The sequence below is a fragment of the Tachysurus vachellii genome, chromosome 24 (assembly GCF_030014155.1).
Source record: "Tachysurus vachellii isolate PV-2020 chromosome 24, HZAU_Pvac_v1, whole genome shotgun sequence".
In the NCBI taxonomy this organism is placed as follows: domain Eukaryota; kingdom Metazoa; phylum Chordata; class Actinopteri; order Siluriformes; family Bagridae; genus Tachysurus; species Tachysurus vachellii.
The window spans coordinates 1,512,732-1,531,359 of record NC_083483.1 but is presented as its reverse complement, the minus strand read 5'-3'; the positions used below and the strand labels follow the sequence as shown (position 1 = coordinate 1,531,359).

The 18,628-nt window shown below is 39.5% G+C and overlaps 2 protein-coding genes across 2 annotated transcripts; both read left to right on the top strand.

Annotated features, from left to right (window-relative positions):
• Window positions 1–673: 673 nt before the first annotated feature.
• On the top strand, window positions 674–7,760 carry LOC132839883 (interferon-induced protein 44-like). The gene is made up of 5 exons (XM_060861111.1): window positions 674–1,592; window positions 5,583–5,726; window positions 6,078–6,249; window positions 7,264–7,364; window positions 7,581–7,760. Exons 2-5 carry the CDS (start codon window positions 5,646–5,648, stop codon window positions 7,758–7,760), a joined length of 534 nt encoding a protein of 177 aa, XP_060717094.1. The 5' UTR covers window positions 674–1,592; window positions 5,583–5,645.
• Window positions 7,761–8,544: 784 nt separating this feature from the next.
• LOC132839799 (interferon-induced protein 44-like) lies at window positions 8,545–17,283 on the top strand. Its single transcript, XM_060860973.1, has 7 exons — window positions 8,545–8,619; window positions 9,025–9,058; window positions 10,259–10,451; window positions 13,973–14,116; window positions 14,395–14,566; window positions 15,496–15,596; window positions 16,416–17,283. The coding sequence occupies exons 1-7, from the start codon at window positions 8,574–8,576 to the stop codon at window positions 16,593–16,595; spliced, it is 870 nt and encodes a 289-aa protein (XP_060716956.1). The 5' UTR covers window positions 8,545–8,573; the 3' UTR covers window positions 16,596–17,283.
• The last annotated feature ends 1,345 nt before the right edge of the window (window positions 17,284–18,628 follow it).

Genomic DNA, 18,628 nt, shown 5'->3' with positions numbered 1-18,628 from the left:
TGTTGTGCAAAACTTTCAAAAACACATGAGGAAGTTCCCCGTGAGGAAGGAGCGGGACTGTGGCACAACCGGAAGGCCAGTCGGTACACCAATTTAAAAGTTTGTTTAGAGTATCACCCTAAAGGAGCTGGCCGAGTTTGGTGTAGATAGTTCGAAAGCTTGCCGAGTTATAAACCTCCAAAGTTTATAATGGGAGTCTATGGGAAAAAAGGCCACTTTGAGACTCGGTACCTGAAAAGAAAAGTAATAGCAACAAACTTCAGACCAGGGTCTACAGCATATCAGAATTTAGTGCATGTGGCTCGAAAGCTCTAGGCCGCATTAAATTTTATTAATTTTTGTCTAAGCTGAAATAGGAAAACAGAATGTTGGCTTCTACAAAGCGACATAATGAGACAGCCTCTGCTAAATATATAATAAACTGGTTTCACAGGCTTACTGTGAGACTTACAAACAATAGTACAACCAGTAGTCTCTCCTAACTCACTTTCCTTCTCAGCTTCATCACCATGCATTTACATTTACGGCATTTGGGCAACGCCATTATCCAGAGTGAGTAGAGCAGTCTATAACGCTGTTGGGAGGAAATATAGCTCACAGACATTTTGCCATGCTTCTTCCTCCAGTTACCGTGTGTGTGTGTGTGTGTGCATATTTGTTATGTAATATATTGCCTTCTTTATGGGCATAAAAAAGTGTTATTTTGTACTAAAAAAGGTGTCTTTTAGACTTGAGTGTCACGGATTCCACACAGTTTCACCCAGTTGACTTGTCTCTGGCCTTGAGGTCCATGAGAAAATGCACAGTACTGTTCCATATATCAAGCAAGCATTTCTATAAAAAAAATAAAATTGGTCTGAAGGTAAAAATTTTCTATAAAAGCCCCTCTGACAGTACATCAGAGGTTTATATGAAGTGTTTAGTAATAGTGTTCATTCACATGGATTTATGTGGTAGATGTACAGTAAAATAAATAAAATGAAAAGCTTAGATATAAAGTTTTCTGTCAGCATATTCATGTCCAGTGTGTCCAAATAGACATTAGCATGCATAGTGAGTCGTGTTAATGGCATACAAAAAGACCTGTACCAGAAGAGAAAAGACATGTCAGGGAGGCAGGGATAAAAGCAGACCCAAACGCAGGGATAACAAATAAAAAAAGTAAAAAGCAAAAGTCCTGACAAGACATTAGAGACATTAGAGACATAGGGGGCAGCAGCAGGGTGCAACAGTAAAAACTTCACAAGAGATGGTGTTAGGCACCACCAGTCATGTGGCCAGTCAGAGTTTCACTGATCATTTCAATATGTGGAGAGGAAAAATACAATAAAGTGTAGCATTATATTCACTGATGAAAGAATGATTGACTCTTTATAAAACTCTTTCTGCTGATTCCTAGGGAAAAAGCTGAACTACTGACTTATGTGAAAGATTTCAATCCCAGCACTGAGGTCCTCAGGATTTTGTTGTATGGACCAGTTGGTTCTGGGAAATCATGCTTCATCAACTCGGTCCAGAGGGTCCTCTTAGGCCGTAATTTCATAGGTGCTCTGGAAAGCTCTGCACTTACAGGAACAAGCTTCACAAAAATAGTAAGTAGTAACCAATTGCAAGGTACAGAAATGTACACAAGATACTATTTCAAATGATCTTGAATTAAGAATAGTTTGTTAAATCAAAAACATATCTTTACATTGTTACATCTTTTCAAAATTTCAAAATGGGGATAAATTATTTAAACTATGCAATATAAATGAACTTCCCCAGAACCTCCCTCAATATTCCTTTATGTCCAGATATGTCTGGAAACATCTCTAATTTATTCAATTCACATTTATTTGTATAACACTTTTAACATCTTCACAAAACAGCATCATGACTTTATCAGAGTCATAATCAGCACTGTAGTGAATCTGTCTGCAAGGGCTTAACACAGACACCAGAAACCAGTAGTTAATGGATAAAATGTGCAGGTTTATTCACAGCATGCAGTGAGAAATGTCTTTGAGCATTGGAAAAGGCAGCAAAAACTTCTGTTTTTATCTTTGGTCTGTATTGGACCTGGAACAATAAGTACTGCAGCAACAAGAAGTCACCCTAGCATTAGTATCTTTGGCTTTAGACATCCACTGCAGAAGGGCATGGTCGGTCAATAAGGTAAAGTGCCAGACTTTCAGGTGGTACCTTAGATCCCATCGTCCCATCTGCTCATCGTCAGTTGAGTTTGTGACTGTTATATGCAGGTCATTTTATTTACCACGGGAATTTACTACTCTTTACATTGTCTGAGTTTACATTCCTCCTGACACTAATGCTAAAGAGGCGCCAAGTGAGCTATACAGAGCTATTAGCGACCTGCAGAATGTTCACCCTGACGGACTGTTTATCATCGCCGGAGATTTCAACCATGCAAATCTCAAGTCAGTGCTCCCTAAATTCCATCAACATGTGGACTTTGCTACAAGAGGTGAAAACACGCTGGATCTTGTTTACATAAACATTCCCGGCGCATACCGTGCAGAGCCCTGCCCCCACCTCGGCTACTCAGACCACATTTTTGTTATGCTAATTCCAGCATACAGACAACTAACAGACGCTCAAAACCGGTTCTGAAGCAGGTGAAAACCTGGCCTGCAGGAGCCACTTCTGCTCTTCAGGACTCTTTGAGAGCACTGATTGGAACATCTTCAGGGAGGCTGCAACCAACCGCAACTCTGTCAACTTGGAGTACATTGCATCAGTGACCAGCTACATCAGCAAGTGCATTGATGACATTACCGTCTCCAAGACCATCACCACATGCTCCAACCAGAAGCCGTGGATGACTGCTAACGTGCGTGCGCTGCTGAGGACTAGAGACCTAGCCTTCAGAACAAGGGACAGGGCAGCCCTAGGAACAGCAAGGGCGAAACTGTCCCGAGCTATTAGAGAGGCAAAGTACACACATGCCCAGACAATCCACAGCCACTTCCAGGACAGCTGAGACACCCGGCGCATGTGGCAGGGCATACAGGCGATCACGAACTACAAGACAGCTTCACCTGCCTGTGATAGTGATGCCTCCCTCCCAGATGCGCTGAACGACTTCTATGTTCGGTTTGATGTACAGAACAACGTATCAGCAAGGAAGACCAGATAGTCTGTCTATCCATGGCCGATGTGAAGAGAACTCTATGCAGAGTTAACCCACGGAAGGCTGCTGGACCAGACAACATTCCTGGCAGGGTGCTCAGAGAATGTGCAGAACAGCTAGCGGATGTCTTTACTGACATCTTCAACATTTCTCTGAGCAGCACCGTTGTTTCTACATGCCTCAAGACTACCACCATTGTCCCCATCCCAAAGAAGTCTACAGTGTCCTGCCTTAATGACTATCATCCCGTCGCACTCACACCCATCGTTATGAAGTGCTTCGAGAAGCTCGTCATGAGGCACATCAAGACCAGCCTTCCACCCTCACTGGACCCCCTACAGTTCGCATATCATCCAAACCGCTCCACAGACGATGCCATTGCCACAGCCCTCCATTTAGTCCTCACCCACCTGGACAATAAAGACATTTATGTACGAATACTGTTCATAGACTTTAGTTCAGCATTCAATACAATCATCCCTCAGCACCTCATTGGGAAGCTGAGCCTGCTGGGACTAAACACCTCCCTCTGCAACTGGATCCTGGACTTCCTGACTCGGAGACCTCAGTCAGTCCGGATCGGGAACAGCATCTCCAGCACCACCACACTGAACACTGGAGCCCCTCAGGGCTGCGTGCTCAGTACACTGCTGTTCACCTTGCTGACTCAGAAATGTGCACTATATCATCAAGTTCGCCGATGACAAGACTGTGGTGGGTCTCATCAACAAGAATGATGAGTCAGCATACAGGGAGGAGGTGCAACAGCTAACTTTCTGGTGTAGAGCCAACAACCTTTCTCTGAATGTGGATAAAACTAAAGAGAAGGTTGTTGATTTCAGAAGAGCACAGAGCGACCACTCTCCGCTGAACATTGATGGATCATCCATAGAGATCGTCAAGAGCACCAAATTTCTTGGTGTTCATCTAACGGAGAACCTCACCTGGTCACTCAACACCAGCTCCATCACCAAGAGTCCCCAGAAGCGTCTCTATTTCCTACGAAGGCTGAGAAAGGCACATCTCCCTCCCCCATCCTGACCATGTTCTACAGAGGGACCATTGAGAGCATTCTGAGAAGCTGCATCACTGTCTGGTTTGGGAACTGTACAATCTCGGATCGCAAGTCCCTGCAGCGGATAGAGAGGACAGTGAAGAAGATCATTGTAGTGTCTCTTCCCTCTATCATGGACACTTACACCACACGCTGCATCCGCAAAGCCAACAGCATTGTGGATGACCCCACACACCTCTCACACACTCTTCACCCTCCTGCCGTCTGGAAAAAGGTACCGAAGCATTCGGGCCCTCACGACCAGACTGTGTAACAGTTTCTTCCCACAAGCCATCAGACTTCTCAATAACTGAACTGAACTGTACTGAGACAACATACACATGCACATCATCTGTATGGACTGCACAGACCTACACCAAATACACACACTTACAATATACACCCATTAACCTGTTTACTTGCTGCTTACATTCATCAAACTGTTTACATGCTGTTTTGCACACTTTTTTACTTTTTTGTTCTTTGCACACTGTCTAACATTTCTGTCGTTTTGCACACACTGTACAATATTTCAGTCATTTTGCACATACTGTACAATATTTCAGTTGTTTGCTGTTTTTGCACAATCCTATTCGTTATCTCAGGGACCCTGCTGCTAACTGTGTTCATTCTAGTATTTCTGCATACAATATTGTCTGAGCATACAGTGTTTACACTGGTCGGCGATGTTTCTGTTTATTGTCTTTTGTGTATTGTCTTTTTTGCATTGTCTTGTAACTTTTCGTCTGCAGTGTATTTTGTTCTGTACTGTTTTTCCTGACTTGTTTGTCTTGTCCTGCACTGTTTGCACCAGGTTGCACAGTTGCACTTTATGTGGCTAGGACTACTTACTAAGTCCTTAGCCCTTTCTTTGTTTTATGTAGCTCAGGGTAACAGGTGGTGTAGTTGATAATGACGAGAATGTACTGTTAACCTCAGGCTGACTTTGGCAAAGGCTCAATGAGGTCCATGCCAATTCACTCGAAGGGGATTCTTATGACAGGCAGTGGAATGAGTGGAGAAGGCTTTTGTGGGGATGTTTGCCAGCACTGGAAGCACAGCTGGTAGAAGGCATCCATTCCAGGCAATAAAAAAGGTCTTTCAGCTTCACTAGTGAATTGCAGGCCCCCAGTTGGCCACAGAGAGTCCATTTGATGTATCAGTTTAGAGGTTGCCAGATTTGGTTCATTAAAGTGCATGACAAAAACCATACAGAATTTTCTTATTGCCGTTCCAGTTTATAAAGTTTTTTCTCTTTATTTTATGTATAAATGTTGATCAGTGTTTGCAGTAGATTAGAATCACACACACACTTGCATCCCGGTCCTCAATCCTAATTAATACAGCAGTTAAGAGTTAAAAGACAATATATAACCAGGTCTATATGTAATTTAGTTGAACATTCACAAGCTGAAGAAGGGCAGAGGTGAGTGTTATCCTCTGGAGATTGTTGACATCATGGGGATTGAATCATCAGGAGGGATAAAACCTGAAGACATCAACAAGGCGTTCAAGGGACACATTTTAGATAAGTACACAGTAAGTACAAATGCATACTGGACATTTGATAATGCAATAAAGTACTTTCCTTAAATATAGTATGTTATTTCTAGCACTTGATGAAACATAATTAACTTTGTCACTCTGCATCAAGCAACACAATACATTGTGTATAACCCGTAAGAGATGTCTGTTTTATTCAAAATCTAAGCAAGTAATTACATATTACTACATTAGGATTAGGATTTCTTGGAGAAAGACTGAAAAAAGGCTATGATTTTTGTTATTGATCTACATTCATAAAGCTAATTAAAGATGCAAAATCTTGCTTGTGGTTAAACAGGTTTAATTTAGTCTTTATAATTGATTGCTAACTTTTTTTTGTTGTAGTTTAATCCTGTGTCAGCCATAACTAATGACAATCCAAAATACAGAAAGGAGCCAGCTTTGAGTGATAAAGTTCACTGTCTGGTCTGTATTCTGCCTGCGGACTCGGTTTCAAGAATGGATGAAGACATCTTTAAAAAACTGAAGGATGTCAGAGAACATGCTAGCGATCTGGGTAAAATAAATGGTTTATATTTGTTTGGATTTTTCCTGCTTAATTTTTGCCCTGATGTTTATTTAAACCTGTCTGTGTTATTACTGTCTGTGCTGGAAACTGGAGACAGTGCAGACCAGTAAAGCCAGATGGAAACTGATTTAGAGCAGTAATCAACAGATATTTTTAGCGATGCTTTCTTCCCCCAGATAAAAAAGACAAAAAATATTTATATTCATTTTCGAAGTGATTTCATTTACAATAGTGATTTTCCAATGTTCATAATATTTCAATCAATGAAAGAGAAAGTAACCTTTTAACTGTTTTCAGAACATTCATTAAAACAAATCAGTTCCTATTTCCACTTACACTTGGCAAATGTAAACAGTAATTTTTCATGTTACTGAGATAATCTAAAATTTTTGAGCTTCATCTCTGACAAATAATTGAATGCCTTTATTGTCATTGTATTTTCCTGTATACAACGAAATTAGGAAACCACATAAACAAAACACCAAACAGGAGAGCTAAGAGCCGCTGAGTCTGTGCGCTCTGCCATCTTGCCTACTTATGAAAAAGAACTGAAACTGGAGACTCCTTTCATAAATGTTAAATACCTTGAATTATCTGGAGACTCACACAACAGTGGGTTTAGAACCCAGGGCAAGTATATGAGAGCTCAATACTCAAGAGACCCAAGTGCAGAACAGATAGGGGCGTGAACTTGATAAACTCTTAGAACAGTCAGGTGAGAAACATCACCATATCAAACATTGCACACATCTAGTAATCCATTTACAAAATGATGTGACAATCCCAATGATAATAATTTGTAGTCTTTATTCATTTGTTGTTACATTTACTATTGTGAAGCCTCTATAAACAAAGTTCTTGTTGTAAATGATATAGAAGATAAAATCAGTTGTTTTCTAAACAACTGATTTTAGAAGTGTTTAGAGTTTAGCTTTTGCATAAAAATATAAGAAACCAAGCTTGATAATTATTTAAATGTTGAATTTAATTTTGATTTTGTAGAAATCCCTCAGGTTATTGTCATGACAAAGGTGGATAAAGCGTGTGAGCTGGTTAACCAGGATTTAAAGAAAATCTACTACAGCAAGAAGATCAAAGAGAAGGTAATGTGTGTGTGTGTGTGTGTTTTACCACAACAATAGCCCCACATGCATATAGCAGTATTTGATACTTGACCATTTGTCAGGTCTCCACAAAGTTCAGGTTAGTGTTAAGTGACCACATCTTAATGATCTCATTCCCATTCCTAAAGTCGAGTCTCCAGAAGTCTTCTGTATTTCACCATATACTGTAACACATGCTGATCCTTATTTCCTCAGGTAGCGGAGTGTAGTAATAATATCGGCATCCCACTAAATGCCATCTACCCTGTAAAGAACTACGCTGAATCCATCACTCAAGATCCAGACACTGACATACTCATCCTCACGGCACTGAGAGATATTCTACATTTTGCAGAATGCTTTGTGGAACGAGAGATGGAAAAAGAAAAGTATTGAGAGATAAGGGTCTTAAGCTACAAATGAATGTTTATACGTAACATGTTATACTCAATGAATTATCTTATAATTATTTTTTTTACCACTAATTAATCTATACCTAAAGGATGCAATCACAAAAAAGTATTTAATGACTAAAAATCAAAGTCAATATAAAATAAATCATATTACTGTGCTGTAACACATTAACACAAATTAGCATCCATAAACACATTCTATCTTACTTCAATAATCAGGTATATCATGTCTAATATTACTATTAAACACAGAAAATTACTCATATTGCCACTCAAAAGGGCTTCAAACTATTGGATGACTTTAGAGGGAGCGAGAAACACCCCACCATCTGCTTGTTGCCATTCTTAAGCCATTCTGCTTGTTGCCACTCCAAGCACTTATTCTTCTCTTGCCACATAGTAGCTAAACTAATACTATAACTATAGAACTAACGCCCTTTGAGGACTGGAAAAACAACAATATATAAACAGCTCCAATACAGTAGGAGCGCATGACGCTCACACTTCCGATAAAAAAAAACCTTCTCGTGCGGCCCTCCTATAATTTTGTACCCTAGGCTACTGCCTTTGTCGCCTTCGCCATGAACAGGCCCTGGTGCTGAGAGCCTGGGTTAAAGTTATGTCCATTAAAAATAAATTCACTTTGTTTAGAGCCATTTGTTCAAACAGCATTATTAGGTTTGTATTTATTCATTGCCCCTCTTGTGGACAATGTATTTAAAACTCTGGTTTTGTTGTGTTAAGCAGTGATTTCAAACAATATCACTCTCATCCACCATCACCATTCAATAAGAAAATGGGATTATTTTATTCCACTCCAACTCCAGCTCGTTCTACTCCAGGTGAGTTATTTTTCTGCAAAATGTATTTTTGAAAATAAAATTAATCTGAAAGAACAACAAAGTACAATCGTTTAATGTAAACTAAATTGTATTATTACACCATTAAGACAAACAAACTTATTAGTAGCAGTGTTTTTACTTTCACATTTTCTTTTATTATCACACCCTGTAACACAAGCCTTGGCTGTGCAAGTTAAATTGTGGTTATCAGGGCAATAAAGCATCTTTGTTCTTGCTTAAGGTTCTTTATCCACCGCAGTGTTAATCAAAATTTACTGTAATTTAAATGTGAGTCATAAGAGAAAATAAGAATCTCAGATTTAAAACAGACAAATTAGAAAATATTTTGGTAGAAATGTGAGGATTTTGATTAAATCTGACATTAATTTATCTTCTTGCATTTAGAATTCCAGAGGCCTTGGAGATCAGAAGAGTGGAGGTAAGACTTAAAAATTATGCTGACTGGTGGTTTTAAAAATATAAAGCACACAAATATGTATATAAATAAGACTGTATGGCAAAGTTGCCTCCTGAATGTAACATTTCAACATTAAATAATACCAAGTAATAAACAGAAATAAAACAAACAAAGGCGATATTTGATGGAACAGCCATTTGCTTTCATTCTGTTACACTTCTCTCGTGTTTAGGGGTAGGGAGTGTGCACATGCGCGCATGCGTGCGTGCATATTTGTTATGTAATATATTGATTCCACGTGGTTTCACCCAGTTGACTTGTCTCTGGCCTTGAGGTCCATGAGAAAATGTACAGTACTGTTCCATATACCAAGTAAGCATTTCTGTAAAAAATGAAAATTGGTCTCAAAGTTAAAATTTTCTTTTAAAGCCGCTCTGACAGTAGATCAGAGGTTTATATGAAGTGTTTAGTAATAGTGCTCATTCACATGGATTTATGTGGTAGATGCATAGTAAAATAAATTAAAAAAGCTTAGATATAAAGTTTTCTGTCAGAATATTCATGCCCAGTGTGTCCAAATAGACATTAGCATGCATAGTGAGTCGTGTTAATGGCATACAAAAAGACCTGTACCAGAAGAGGAAAGACATGTCAGGGATGCAGGGATAAAAGCAGACCCAAACGCAGGGATAACAAAAAAAAATAAAAAGCAAAAGTCCTGACAAGACATTAGAGACATTAGAGACATAGGGGGCAACAGCAAAGTGCAACAGTAAAAACTTCACAAGAGATGGTGTTAGGCACCACCAGTCATATATATAAGTGACGTGACATACGGCTAAGTATTGTGATGCATACTCAATTTGTTCTCTGCATTTAACCTATCCAAAGTGCACACACACAGCAGTGAACACACACACCATGAACACACACCCGGAGCAGTGGGCAGCCATTTATGCTGTGGCGCCCGGGGAGCAGTTGGGGGTTCGGTGCCTTGCTCAAGGGCACTTCAGTCATGGCCGGCCCGAGACTCGAACCCACAATCTTAGGGTTACAAGTCAGACTCTCTAACCATTAGGCCATGACTTCCATGTGTCCAGTCAGAGTTTCACTGATCATTTCAATGTGTGGAGAGGAAGAATACAACAATAATGTATAGCATTATATTCACTGATGAAAGAATGATTGACTCTTTATAAAACTCTTTCTGCTGATTCCTAGAAGAAAAGATGAACTACTGACTTATGTGAAAGATTTCAATCCCAGCTCTGAGGTCCTCAGGATTTTGTTGTATGGACCAGTTGGTTCTGGGAAATCATCCTTCATCAACTCGGTCCAGAGGCTCCTCTTAGGCCGTAATGTCATAGGTTCTCTGGAAAGCTCTGCACTTACAGGAACAAGCTTCACAAAAAGAGTAAGTTGCATGGTACAGAGTAACCAATTGCATGGTACAGAAATGTACACAAGATACCATTTCAAATAATCTTGAATTAAGAACAGTTTGTTAAATCAAAAACATATCTTTACTTTGCTACATCTTTTCACAGTTTCAAACTGGGGATAAATTATTTAAACTATGCAATATAAATGAACTTCCCCAGAACCTCCCTCAATATTCTGTCTAGGGCTGGGCAATAAATCGATTTTATCGATTTACTTGAATGAGTAGTTTACGACAATTTGTTTGAATGAAAATTGGTTTTCTCTTTAACATCCGCTGATGCTCCCCTCTGGGCTCCGGTAGTTTCGAATGGGCTCAGCCCTCCCCCCGCGCGTTTGCCATAGGGATATACAAACAACATGGCAGTGAGCAGGGAAGAACTCGTTCCCAAGAAAGGCACAGTGTCATCTGTCATATGGAATTGGTAAAGGTAGCAGTACGACTAATTTACTGCAGCACCTTAAACAGAGGCATGCTGTCGAGTGGGAGAGATGTTGCGCCTTGGGAAATGAAAAAGACCGCGGCAGCACAAAGCACACCCGCCAAAAAACAACCTACCATCTTAGAAACATTTACAAACTGTATCCAGTATGATAAGAAGGGGGCCCGTTGGAAAGCAATCACGGATGCAGTTGCAATGTATATTGCTAAAGATATGGTGCCAAAATATTCTGTGGAAAAGCCGGGGTTTATTCACATGCTGAAAGTTTCGGACCCCACGTATGTGCTACCAAGCCGCAAATATTTTTCTGAAGTGCATGCCTCAAGCCAGAGGTAGTAGACAGGCTTGTCTTCCTGGTTAAGAATGTTTATGAAAAAATTTTAGCTTTGCACTTTATCAGAACTATCTCCTATCTACTGAATAAAAAGATGTTTAACTTGTGTTTAAAGAAAAAAGGGTCACATAATTTTGTGTTAGGTAACATTTTACGTTATGTTACGTCATGTTACTGTATATTTTCACTGTTTACAATGGCACGGTCTGCCATCTTGTCATTTTGCCTATTTGTTTCTGAATCCCAGAAGGGAAAATAAAAAAAAAAAAAAATCAAGTTAAAACTTGATTTGATCAATTTCTTTGCAATCTGAAGATTGATTTTTCAGTAGGAGGGAGAAAATCGATTTAAATTGTAGATCAAATTTTTGAAAAAATAGGAGGATTTTTATTTTTAGGCCATATCGCCCAGCCCTAATTCTGTCTTGTCCAGATATGTCTGGAAACATTTCTAATTTATTTAATTCACATTTATTTGTATAACACTTTTAACATCTTCACAAAACAGCATCATGACTTTATCAGAGTCATAATCACCATTGTACTGAATCTGTCTGCAAGGGTTAAACACAGACACCAGAAACCAGTAGTTAGTGGATAAAATGTGCAGGTTTATTCACAGCATGCAGTGAGAAATGTCTTTGAGCATTGGAAAAGGCAGCAAAAACTTATATTTTTATCTTTTATCCCCCCTTCCTAGCTCCTAGCTTACTACTGCTGGGTGTTGGGCCCACATGGTGTGTCAGTATAACAAGCCATCCACATTTCTGTGTTAGGTCTTTGGTCTGTATTGGACCTGGAACAAGAAGTACAGCAGCAACAAGAAGTCACCCTAGCATTAGTATGTTGGCTTTAGACATCCATTGCAGAAGGGCATGGTCGGTCAATAAGGTAAAGTGCCAGCCTTTTAGGTGGTACCTTAGATCCCCTATGGCCTATTTGATCATGAGGGCCTCTCTCTCCATGGAAGCATAGCGTCTCTCGGTGGGGCTCAGTTTTTGGCTCAGGTATAGGACTGGGTGCTCCTCCCCTTAGGAGACTTGGGAGAGGACAGTTTCAGAAAATGGCAAGTCCTGTGTCCAATGCGTTCGTTTGTACCATGAAATGGAGATTGAAGTCAGGGTTCCAAAGCTGTAACATCCGTTGTAACATACTGCTGAAGGCTGTCTTCTCTGTGGAATCTGGAGTCAGTACCACTTGCCAGTATCCCTTAGTGAAGTCTAGGGTGGATATGAAGGTCCTCTACTCAGGGAAGATGATAGCTGTCACATCTGTTTAAACCTCTTGAAGTCATTGCACAGATGTTGGCTCCCATTTAGCTTTGGCACAACCACAATAGGGCTAGACAAAGGGCTGGAGGACTCCTCAATGATTCCATTCTGCATCATTCAGCTCAATTCTGCCTTAATAGCTTGATGTTAAGCTTGACGATGGGTTTTGTGTACAATATAAGGCTGCTGTTTTACCACCACTAGGACAGGGGTCTATATCTCATAGTGGACCACATGGGCGAGGCCCAGGTTCAAGAAGATGATGTCTGCATTCAGGTCCACCAACTCAGATTCTGCAGTTGTAAGATTAGCCCTTCTCTGAACCAAGGCATGCTCCATGCATTCTGGGGGGAAATAGCAAAAGCAGACATCACAGGAGCAGGTTCCCTCCACTTTTTAAGCAGGTTAACATAGTACAGTATAGCTGTGTGTCTGCGTGGTTACCCGGCTGTTGCATGCGGTAGTTAACATTGGCTGACTCTCTTGAGGACAGTATACGAGCCCTGCCACTGTGCCAGGAATTTTCAGCTGGCTTTGGGAACAAGGACTTTGTCAGTGTCTTCTTGCATTGACTGCACATAGTTGATGAGGGGAGGGGGGCTCCTCCCACGATTCTTGGGCCATGTCTAATGGTCCCTGAGCTTACAATTCAAAGAGAGGCTCTAATAAAGTAAAGCCAGTAGTTGCTTCGTTGATGCCAGTTCCTCCCCTCCTCGTCTACCACCGCCAAAGCATCCTCTTCAGTGTCTGAATCATTTAATCAGGCTATCAGTCTGTGGGTAGTTTGACAGATGTCCTCAGATGACACAGATCAACCATGAGAAAACTGAAGCCATACCTTGGTCAGTTAAGGTGTCTTTATGTATTCCCACTCGGCTAATTAGGAGCATCAGCTCTTGAGTGATGTTTCAAGAGGTGACTTTCCATAGTGGAACCAACTCAGGGTAACAGGTGGTGTAGTCGATAATGACGAGAATGTACTGTTAATCCCAGGCTGACTTTGGCAGAGGCCTGATGAGGTCCATGCCAATTCACTCGAAGGGGATTCTTATGACAGGCTGTGGAATGAGTGTTGAAGGCTTTTGTGGTGATGTTTGCTGGCACTGGAACACATCCTGGTAGAATGCATCCATTCCACTCAATAAAAAGTGGTCTTTCAGCTTCACTAGTGTATTGCAGGCTCCCAGATGGCTGCCAAGAGTCCATTTGATGTATCAGTTCAGAGGTTGCCAGATTTGGTTCATTAAAGTGCCTGCCAAAAACCATACAGAATTTTCTTATTGCCATTCCAGTTTATAAAGTTTTTCTCTTTATTTTATGTTTAAATGTTGATCAGTGTTTGCAGTAGATTAGAATCACACACACACTTGCATCCCGGTCCTCAATCCTAATTAATACAGCAGTTAAAAGTTAAAGACAATATATAACCAGGTCTATATGTAATTTAGTTGAACATTCACAAGCTGAAGAAGGGCAGAGGTGAGTGTTATCCTCTGGAGATTGTTGACATCATGGGGATTGAATCATCAGGAGGGATAAAACCTGAAGACATCAAGAAGGCGTTCAAGGGACACATTTTAGATAGGTACACAGTAAGTACAAATACATCCTGGACATTTGTCACTCTGCATCAAGCAACACAATACATTGTGTATAAACCGTAAGAGATGTCTGTTTTATTCAAAATCTAAGCAAGTAATTACATATTACTACATTGAGGATTAGGATTTCATGGAGAAAGACTGAAAAAAAGCCTTTATTTTTGTTATTGATCTACATTCATAAAGCTAATTAAAGATGCAAAATCTTGCTTGTGGTTAAACAGGTTTAATTTGGGGTTTATAATTAATTGCTAACTTTTTTGTTGTAGTTTAATCCTGTGGCAGCCATAACTAATGACAATCCAAAATACAAAAAGGAGCCAGCTTTTAGTGATAAAGTTCACTGTGTGGTCTGTATTCTGCCTGCGGACTCGGTTTCAAGAATGGATGAAGACATCTTTAAAAAACTGAAGGATGTCAGAGAACATGCTAACCAACTGGGTAACTGTTTATATTTGTTTGGGTTTTTCCTGCTTAACCTTTGCCCTGAACCTGTCATTGTTTATTTAAACCTGTCTGTGTTATTACTGTCTGTGCTGGAAACTGGAGACAGTGCAGACCAGTAAAGCCAGATGGAAACTGATTTAGAGCAGTAATCAACAGATATTTTTAGCAGTGCTTTCTTTCCCCAGATACAATTCAACAAAATAATAATTAGACATCATACATCAGTTTAACACATTTCACATATTCTTTAAAAAACATTGGAAAAAAAAACAAAAAATAGTTATAGTCATTTTTGAAGTGATTTCATTTACAATAGTGATTTTCCAATGTTCCTAATATTTCAATCAATGAAAGAGAAAGTAACCTTTAATGAATGTTCTGAAAACAGTTAACAACAAATCAGTTCCTATTTCCACTTACACTTGGCAAATGTAAACAGTATTTTTTCATGTTACTGAGATAATCTAAAATTTTCGAGCTTAATCTCAAGCTTCATCTCTGACAAAGAACTGAAACTGGAGACTCCTTTCATAAATGTTAAATGTGGTTTAGTGGGTTTAGAATTCAGGGCTCAGTATACTGTATGAGAGCTCAATACTCAAGAGACCCAAGTGCAGAACTCTTAGAACAGTCAGTTGAGAAACATCACCATATCAAACATTGCACACATCTAGTAATCTATTTACAAGATGATGTGACAATTCCAATTATAATATTTTGTAGTCTTTATTCAATTATTGTTACATTTACTATTGTGAAGCCTCTATAAACAAAGTTCTTGTTGTAAATGATATAGAAGATAAAATCAGTTGTTTTCTAAACAAAGTTCAGTTTTCTCATCGAGTGTTTAGAGTTTAGCTTTTGCAGAAAATATAAGAAACCAAGCTTGATAATTATTTATTAAATTTATTTTGATTTTGTAGAAATCCCTCAGGTTATTGTCATGACAAAGGTGGATAAAGCGTGTGAGCTGGTTAAAGAGGATTTAAAGAAAATCTACTACAGCAAGAAGATCAAAGAGAAGGTAATGTGTGTGTGTGTGTGTGTGTGTGTGTGTGTGTGTGTGTGTGTGTGTGTGTGTGTGTGTGTGTGTTTTACCACAACAATGCCCCTTTTCCACCAAGTCAGTTTGAGTGCTGGTTCGGAGCCTAATTTAGAACCAGTTCTTTCTTTTTTGACACACAAAGCACCGGCTCTGAACCAGGAAAAGTGGTTCTTAAGTAGCACCAAACTTTACCGCAATATGATCAATTATCAGCACACATGATATCAGGTAGCTACATGCTAAGGCTAACTTTTTTTGTGGTAATGATAAAATAATGTTATGTACTTTCCGTTATTCTTGATTACAACTTCCGTTTATACAAATTACATGAAGCTGCACATATACGTTGGATTCGCCACATTTGGATGCCAATGTAGGTTCATAAAGCCATGAGCATTAACTGCAACATCCGCCATTGTTGATGTTGTGTTTGTGTTTGCCGCTGCTGCACTAACATTGCTGGGAAAGATGACACATATACAGTGACGTCTTACTTGGCTCTGTGATGGCTTTCGAGCCCATGGAAAGGCAAACAGGTTCTTAGAAGGATTGCCAGTGGAACCAACTTTGAACCAGCACCAGCAATAGCTCTGAACCAGCACCCGATCCTTTCTAGTGGAAAAGGAGCACAATAGCCCCACATGCATATAGTATTTGATACTTGACCATTTGTCAGGTCTCCACAAAGTTCAGGTTAGTGTGAAGTGACCACATCTCAATGATCTCATTCCTAATGTCGAGTCTCCAGAAGTCTTCTGTATTTCACCATATAACACATGCTGATCCTTATTTCCTCAGGTAGCGGAGTGCAGTAATAATGTGGGCGTCCCACTAAATGCCATCTACCCTGTAAAGAACTACGCTGAATCCATCACCCAAGATCCAGACACTGACGTGCTCATCCTCACGGCACTGAGAGATATTCTAAATTTTGCCAATGACTATGTGGAACGAGAGATGGAGAAAGAAAAGTCATGAGAGATACAGTATATATGTGTTTGCTGTATTTTATTATTTTTTAAAGGGTCTTATGGTACAAATGAATGTTTATAAGTAACGTAACATTCCATGAATTATCTTATAATGATTTATTTTTTACCACTAATTAATCTATACCTAAAGAGGGTGATGCAGCAGCACTTTAGCCTTTTTGTTTATCCAGCTCTCTTACCTCCTCAACTGGAAACACTGCTCCAACAAATCAGCTTCCAAAAGCTTCACCTTTCAAAGTCGTTGTTTAACTGCTAATATATGAGGGAAATATGATATTATGAAGTAAAATATATCAGCTAATGAACTCAATCAGCTGTTAATAGCCTTAAAAGACAGATTTAGCAGTGGACTGGAAGGTGTGTGGTACACTAATTCTTTTGAGGACAGAATACATCCAGCTCTGATTCATTATCACAAGCTGTTACACAAAGAGCTACAAGCATTACAAAAAAGCCTGGTGTGTGTACGAGGAAATTTATAGCAAAACACTGAGACATGAGCGCCATGCTACCTTGTGGTAAAGGAATTGTCACTACAACTGGAGCTTTGCCAACATAAAAACAAGGTTTTTTCATTTTCACTTGGTTTATGTTTTTTGGTTTATGATGGTCTTAAATAATCTTGTATCTCAAAGCAATTGTAGTTAAACCATAAATAATGATCAAATAATTAATTTGAGTTATTTGTCATATTTCAATTCTTGTACTGGCTTCTTAAGAAAATGTTTCATTTAGTTTTCACTTTTAGTGTACATAGACGTGCACATATACATAGACTCTATAACTAATTAGACATAATAGACAAAACACTAATAGATCTGGTTGGGTAATGAATTTAAATTTTCTTTGACCGTGCTGTGAATTACACTGTTATCACTTAATTTAGATTAATAACACATTTAATGAAAATGGAAGAGCATCAGCTTACTTATTATTTATTTTATAAAAATTATTATTTTACAGTTTTTTTATTCTACTCAGACCTGTCATGATAATTGTTTCGACAAAATATCAATAATTTTTGCTGACCTTGACGTTGCACATTGTGTTTACATGCGAATTTATAAGAATGAATTGCACCAAAATTTTTACTTAAAACATTCTGTAGATATAAAACAATGCAGTAAAGATGCTTTATGATGGAAATAATCTAGAAAGAATTGTTCTACCGTCTCAAATAATCCAGATTGGATAATTGCCGCTTGCATAAGTGAATGACCCGCACTAGGAGGGAGTGAGTTGAATTGTGTTTCCAAGGACAGAGTTGAGAGACCTAAGCTAAGCTAAGCTAAGCTAAGGTTAGCACTGCTGTGTCTGTGGTAATTACTTCAGGAGAGCCGAGGACAGAGCTAAGAGAGCTAAGCTAAGCTAAAGTTAGCACTGCCAAAGTCTGTGGTAGTTACCTCAGGAGAGCTGAGGACTGAGCTGACAGAGCTAAGATAAAGTTAACACTGCTGTGTCTGTGGTAATTACCTCAGGAGAGCTAAGGACAGAGCTGAGAGAGCTAAGCTAAGCTAAAGTCAGCACTGCCGAGTCTGTGGTAGTTACCTCAGGAGAGCTGAGGACTGAGCTGAGAGAGCTAAACTAAGCTAATGTTGGCACTGCAGTGTCTGTGGTAATTACCTCAGGAGAGCTGAGGACAGAGCTGAGAGAGCTAAGCTAAGCTAAGCTAAAGTTAGCACTGCAGTGTCTGTGGTAATTATCTCAGGAGAGCTGAGGACTGAGCTGAGAGAGCTAAGCTAAAGTTAACACTGCAGTGTCTGTGGTAATTACCTCAGGAGAGCTGAGGACAGAGTTGAGAGAGCTAAACTAAGCTAATGTTGGCACTGCAGTGTCTGTGTTAATTACCTCAGGAGAGCCGAGGATGGAGCTGAGAGAGCTAAGCTAAGCTAAGTTAAAGTTAGCATTGCCGTGTCTGTGATAATTACCTCAGAAGAGCTGAGGACTGAGCTGAGAGAGCAAAGCTAAGCTAAGATAAAGATAGCACTGCCGAGTCTGTGGTAATTAACTCAGGAGAGC

Excerpts from the sequence above, each read along its gene's own strand:
- LOC132839799 (XM_060860973.1), top strand. The coding sequence starts at position 8,574 with ATGGGATTATTTTATTCCACTCCAACTCCAGCTCGTTCTACTCCAG. Across the intron at positions 10,452-13,972 it reads GAACAAGCTTCACAAAAAGA|TTGAACATTCACAAGCTGAA; the intron begins GTAAGTTGCATG and ends TATGTAATTTAG. Across the intron at positions 14,567-15,495 it reads AGAACATGCTAACCAACTGG|AAATCCCTCAGGTTATTGTC; the intron begins GTAACTGTTTAT and ends TTGATTTTGTAG.
- LOC132839883 (XM_060861111.1), top strand. The coding sequence starts at position 5,646 with ATGGGGATTGAATCATCAGGAGGGATAAAACCTGAAGACATCAACAAG. Across the intron at positions 5,727-6,077 it reads ACATTTTAGATAAGTACACA|TTTAATCCTGTGTCAGCCAT; the intron begins GTAAGTACAAAT and ends TTTTTGTTGTAG. Across the intron at positions 6,250-7,263 it reads AGAACATGCTAGCGATCTGG|AAATCCCTCAGGTTATTGTC; the intron begins GTAAAATAAATG and ends TTGATTTTGTAG.